The sequence below is a fragment of the Lates calcarifer genome, linkage group LG6 (assembly GCF_001640805.2).
Source record: "Lates calcarifer isolate ASB-BC8 linkage group LG6, TLL_Latcal_v3, whole genome shotgun sequence".
Taxonomy (NCBI): Eukaryota; Metazoa; Chordata; class Actinopteri; family Centropomidae; genus Lates; species Lates calcarifer.
In genome coordinates this window covers 14,709,436-14,715,435 of record NC_066838.1, presented here as the reverse complement: position 1 = coordinate 14,715,435, position 6,000 = coordinate 14,709,436, and the positions used below count along the sequence as shown (strand labels likewise).

Sequence of the window (6,000 nt, the reverse complement as noted above, 5' to 3'; positions counted from 1 at the left end):
TGTGTGTGTGTGTGTGTGTGTGCCAGAAATTTTGCTGCATCAGCTTAATCTGTAAAGTGGAACATTGATATCTATGCTGTATCGCCAACATATGAAGCTTGCTCTACTGCAAAGGGAAGACAACTGTAACAAGAGGACTTATGTTAAATTGAATTATTGAATTATTAATGAAGTGAGGTTCCCATTTTTTTCAATTTAACTGTAACCATTGTTCATTGAACACACACTTGCACAGAAGAAAGCACAAACAATCAGATTAAGGTTTTTTTTTTATTGTGTCAGTTTTCATGTAAGTATAGCTGATGAAGCATACATCATTTTGTTACCAGTTCATAAAACCACAACCCATGCTTACAGTTTATCCCCAAGCAAGAATATCAAATATGCAATTTAATTTGACCAGATCATTGGCTATGACACCATTAAGTCCACTGATTTGGTCACAATATTATCTACATTTGTCTTACAGAGATCCGAGATGATTTCTAAATAACTAGGGTTCAGATACAATATTGGTTATGAGAACAATACAAATAATTGCACATGTGAAATAGATGCAGTCATTTTTAACATCTTATCAATGAACAGCAAATAGAAGAGAAGAGAAAACCTTTTGGGAGTCTGGGGGACATCTTCTCACCTCCATGGCAGGAGCATAACAAAGTCTGACAGCATGAGACAAAAATCCAGAAGCTGCAAAAAATAAAAACTGTAACAAAATCATTTCAGATGCAGGAGAAGCACTAGCACTCACATGACACCCGCCCACTCTCTGTGTTCACTGGGCAGGACCCTTAGCAGCATCAAACATTTTCTTCCTTCCTTCCATCCCTGACATGGCCTCTACGTTCTTCCTCCAGTCACTGTCTTCTACTGGCCTCTTCTGCAGAAAGATGCAGTGGATAGTTAGATAGATGGCTTAAGCAATGGTATAAAAGAATGAAAGCAATCTTTGTTGTTTTTTTAAGAGACTGAAGTAGAGCAGGTTCAGAAGATCTTGTTGTGTCTAAGCCTTTGATTCCTATGTTGTCACCTGGGAATCCCCTGTGGGATTACTGTATAACTGTACTCGTATAACTGGTTTACTGCTCATAATACACCCAGAAACACACACATCCGTGCAAGCACACACACAAATACACACCAGCACCAGCTAATCTGCACATGTACCAACACACATGCTGACCAGTGAGCAGAACTAGTCACAAAAGCTACTCTTCTGTGTACAATGGGATCATTGTTTTGTGTACTGTACCTCCTCTCTGTCTAACACACGGTCACCGCCCTGCATTGGCCTGCTGCTCGGTATCTCAAACACACCTTTCACACACACACACATAAACACACTTTTCATGTGTTCAATGGCACTTTAAGTGTTGATGTCATGTGTATATCTGAAACTTCACGGCTACCTTGCACGCTCGCCCTAAGCAAGGTACACGGCTTGCACGGGCTGGTTTGATTGTGCTCTGTGTGTATATAAGTTTCTTTTTTACTTCTGCACACACCTTCTCAGTGTCCTCTTTCTTGACAGACTTGAGGTTGGCTCGGAGGTCCATGGAGACTTTGTGCTTGGAGCCCAGCAGCGAACGGAGGATGGCGTCAGCAGACACACGAACACGTCGAAGATTAGGCCTCTTGAATTTCCCCCTGAGGTCCAACACCTTGATGTTCAGATCTTTAATCTGGGTCAGGGACAAAGTAGGCATAAATGAATGTAAGAGGGTATCACTGTGACAGTTTTTCTGCATCCTAAAAGTAGGACTTAAATGACGTCACATTAATGAAGATGTTTATATGACCCAGTTCTATCTACAGCACAGAGAAATGGACTATGAAAGTATCATGTACCCACCTCACGTGTATTAAGCATGACTTTGGCTTCAATGTCATATCGCTCCTCATCGACCACATCGATTTTGGCATGGAGTTCTCTGCAGAGATCCTGTGCATATAATATACATGCAGAAAACACACTCACAGTTCAAATCCATGCATTTAGGAAAAGTTTCCATTGTCAGAAAATAATCCTTGGACACAATTTATATGACTGAACAATAATGCCTTGTACTCCTTTAAGAGATTTGACTCAATTAGAAAAAATATTGATTTTTATGAATATTTAATGAAGTGAGCAAGGATGAAAGTAGTTTTTGAAAACATCCACGCTGAAAAAAAAAGTTTTCAGTGTGGATCGATAACAACTACCTGCAGTTGTATGGGATATGCAGCTGCAACTGGTTTTGAGTTACTGTGAAATGAGTGGAGGGAAGAATGGGAGGATTCTGGGAACTTGAGGACAAGTTACCTGTAGCTGTGCAAGGCTCAAGCCGCTGGTGTTTAGAGGTGGAGCCCTCTCTGCCAGATACCTCTGCTTCTCCTCCTCCTTAACAATGACCTCCTGCTCTAATTCCTCCTTGGCTTTTGCCACCATCAGACTCTGCACAAACATGAATCAACACTTAACATAATAATGTATCGCAGGATGCTCTTCTCTGGTAAAGCAGTTTCTAGACACAAGTTGAAACATTCAGGTCTCATAGTATGTGCTCTGGATGTTTAGGCTTATCTGAACATCAGAGTACACGTTAACTGTGCACCTACAAAGAACATGACATCTGCTGCCCTCCTGTGGTTAAATATATGCATTACAGAAAATGTAAACTTGAGCTGTCTTACCTTGAGCATCAGCTTCCTTGAAGCTGAGATCTTTGGTTTCCTCTGGGTGGAGAATATAATTCAAGACATTCCCAACAATATTTGCTTCATTTGTATCTTAAAACATATATTATCTGATTTGCTTCTGTGGAATATTTTTGGCAATAAAAGAATGTTTTGGAAAAGTCAATGGTAAATTGGACTTACCTCTTGCCTGTTAAAGAAGGATGGACAAGATTTAAAAGAGGAAAGACCAAAGCTTAGAGATAATGTCTAAACAGTCCAAATATTTGGTTTGTATGTGTGACTATGTGTGTAAGTGAGTAAATGGTCTAAAATAAGAACACAAAGCCTGATCACTCACACATGCTCAGGCATCCTGCTGATGAGATCTCACTGGAGGAGAGACAGAAGAGATTAGAAACAAACACTCACACGCACAGTGAACAGTTGTCAGTGTTTGTTCATCAGCTTTTGGACGGTCAGATCATCTTTCCACACTTCTCTATGGGTGCTCTCTGCAGGCCAATCATAGAAAACTCTCCACACTACTACCTACTACCTTCCTGACTAACACTCTCTTGAAATTTTACTCTTGAAAGAAAAATCCCTGTATCTTCATTCTGTATAGTACTGCAAGACTTTCCAAAATCATTCAAAAAACACTGGACATTTGTTGTCTGTGGAGATTCTCAGTCATCTGTGTCATGGTTATCCAACAAGGGTTGAATCAAGGGCAACTGGACTCGGTTGTAGATACTTCTATGTGTTTTACCTCTCACCTAAGAGGCTTCTTCAGTTCTGACTGGCTGTTGGGGAGCTGCATGTAATGTTGGAAGTTTGTTGTACAAGTATTTTGTAGGAAAATCATAGTTTCACAGAGGGTACTTCTAGAGTCTAAAATTAAAAGAAATGTATGCCACTATATTTACACTTTTAGTCAGTTGTAACACTGTTAACCATGCTTTGAGAGTACATGAGAAGAATTAAACAATCAGACATTATATTTGTTTGAAATTAAGTACATATAACTGATAGACAGTTGAAATATAAAGCTAAAAGTGGTGGATAAGCAGTAATAGTAAAGTTACAGTACAGTACAGTACAGTTAAAGTACTGGATAAATGATTGAAATAGTTGGTTAAAGGTAATGGATAAATGGTGTTTGCTAAAAGTAGTGGGTAGATAGTTGAAGTTGATACCTCAATACACAGTTGAAATAGCTTGGAAAAAGTAAGGATAAATGTTTGAAATAAATAGTACTGTTGACAAAAGGATACTTATGTTCATCTGATATGGTTGTAAGAATAATCTTACAAAGAAGGAAAAAAAAAGATCGGGAACCACTGGTATATGCATCCTTAAATCCAGCACTAAGTCTAGAATTAAGGTTACTGGGTTGAAAGTTAATTAATCATTTTTTTGTTTGGCATCAAAAATTTACATAAAAAAAATCAGTAGCAGCAAAGTTTTTCATTGTCCCAGTTATCAGACCTCACTGGCTGTGGGATGAAGTTTCACTAGGGGAATACTGTCTACCAAATGTAAAATATCATGAAAGGTGTGACATGTTTAACAGGGCAAAAGGTGAGACTGTATTTTAAGTAACTAAACCCATCTTGTCAACTCATCCCTATGGTATTGTTTTCACTTTTGTCATTACCTTATCTTGCCCCTCCTCCCCCCCAGGGTCATGCCCTTCTGCCCTTTATCAAATCAACAAGCAGTTAACAACACTCACCCCTTCTCTGCCTCACCTTATCTCACCCTTTCTCTCTTCATGTCCCTCCCCCATTTTATTAGTTGGTTTAAGTTGTGAATGACGTCACCTAAGACCTCCTAGCATTATGGGGTTACAAGCTGCTCCAGCGGATTAGAAAAATTCCGTACTGATAGCCGTCCCTCATCCATCTCTCCCTTCTCTCATCCCCATCTTTCTTGTCGGGATTATCTCGGGGAGAGGAATTTAGAGTGGCCTGTCTCCCCAAATAGACTGGGGGACATCTGATAGACAGCTGTGGCGAGTGATTGTGCTCTGGGGTGCCCAGCCTGGATCAGGGATTTACCGCCAGTAACTCATGGATGCTTCTGAGCCTCTGTGGTGCAGCCAACTTGGCAATGCAAAAAACAGCCCAAGGTGTTTTGGAAAGTCCACGTCAGTCTCAGATTTGAACAGAGCTGCTTTGGCTACAGATTTCAACCAAATAGTTTGTATTATTTCAGTTCATCAGAGTTTTCTGGTTAATGCAGTTATGGTTTAGGTACACTTACACATAAGTGAAATCATGCTACTAACAAAATTACATTAAAACACTTTATAGCTCTGTACATCCTGTTAATGTCTGTGTTTACTTGATTTACATTATATACTGTGCATTAATCCCCCTCTAAAACACGGAATCTGCACTTCTGCTAAATCTGTTTGAGGGCAGGTGCATTTCCATGGTGTAAACCAATAGATCCAGAATAATTTGAAAAGAAAAGGTCTATGTAGAAAATAAAATAAATGGTTGTACCAGACAAATGTATTCAATCTATTAAAGCTGTTATCCATTCACCTTTGTGTACCATGCACAGAAGGAAGACCACCATACTTGAAAAGCTTTACAGACCACAGCGTGAAGGGACCTTACCAGTGTCAGAGGCAGGAGAGAGAGATGCAGCAGTGGCAGCAGCAGAGGCAGGATGGACAGACCAGGGATGAGGCCGACGATTTGGTGTCCCTCTATTTAACTGCACCACCCATTGTCTCTCTCTCTCTTTCTCTTTTGTTAGTGGAGGCTATTATTAGTCAAGCCCATCTTTCTTACTGTCTAATCTTGCTCTGTCTATTTGTCTCTCTTTCACAGACTCATTATAAACCAGGAGCCAGCAGTTACAGCCTGAAGCTTTGGCCTGGCACGACACAGGAGGATGAAGACCACTCAGACAAGGATCTACAGACGTGAGAAAATGTGGGAAAAAAAGCTGATTTACTTCACTGTTGTTGAATGTTACAGTTAGATGTCCTGGAGGAAAGTGAGGTTGACAATGTCCAGAATCCTCTCTTATACAGTATTTCAGCCACACTAGCGGAGTAGCTCTATAAGGGATGGCAACTTTGATCCATCATTGTAATCCAGATGCATTACAATACAATTCTGTACAGACTTTTCCTTCAGCACCAGCAACAGGTCATATTTTTACATACTTTAATAGTTTCCAAACAATCAATCCAATGGATTTTGACGATCACTTCTCTAGCGCCATCTAGCATCTAAATTTCACTTAATCAGTATTTTTATTACAACCACATACCTCCAAAACTAATGACATTTCCATCAGCCTCAGCTGTGCTTTGTG

The 6,000-nt window shown here is 39.9% G+C and overlaps 1 protein-coding gene across 1 annotated transcript; it reads right to left on the bottom strand.

Annotated features, from left to right (window-relative positions):
- Window positions 1–256: 256 nt before the first annotated feature.
- Window positions 257–2,814, bottom strand: tnni1a (troponin I type 1a (skeletal, slow)). Its single transcript, XM_018668159.2, has 5 exons — window positions 2,680–2,814; window positions 2,309–2,440; window positions 1,856–1,945; window positions 1,509–1,685; window positions 257–883 (listed from the first exon to the last, which is right to left on the bottom strand). The coding sequence occupies exons 1-5, from the start codon at window positions 2,686–2,688 to the stop codon at window positions 779–781; spliced, it is 513 nt and encodes a 170-aa protein (XP_018523675.2). The 5' UTR covers window positions 2,689–2,814; the 3' UTR covers window positions 257–778.
- Window positions 2,815–6,000: the final 3,186 nt, after the last annotated feature.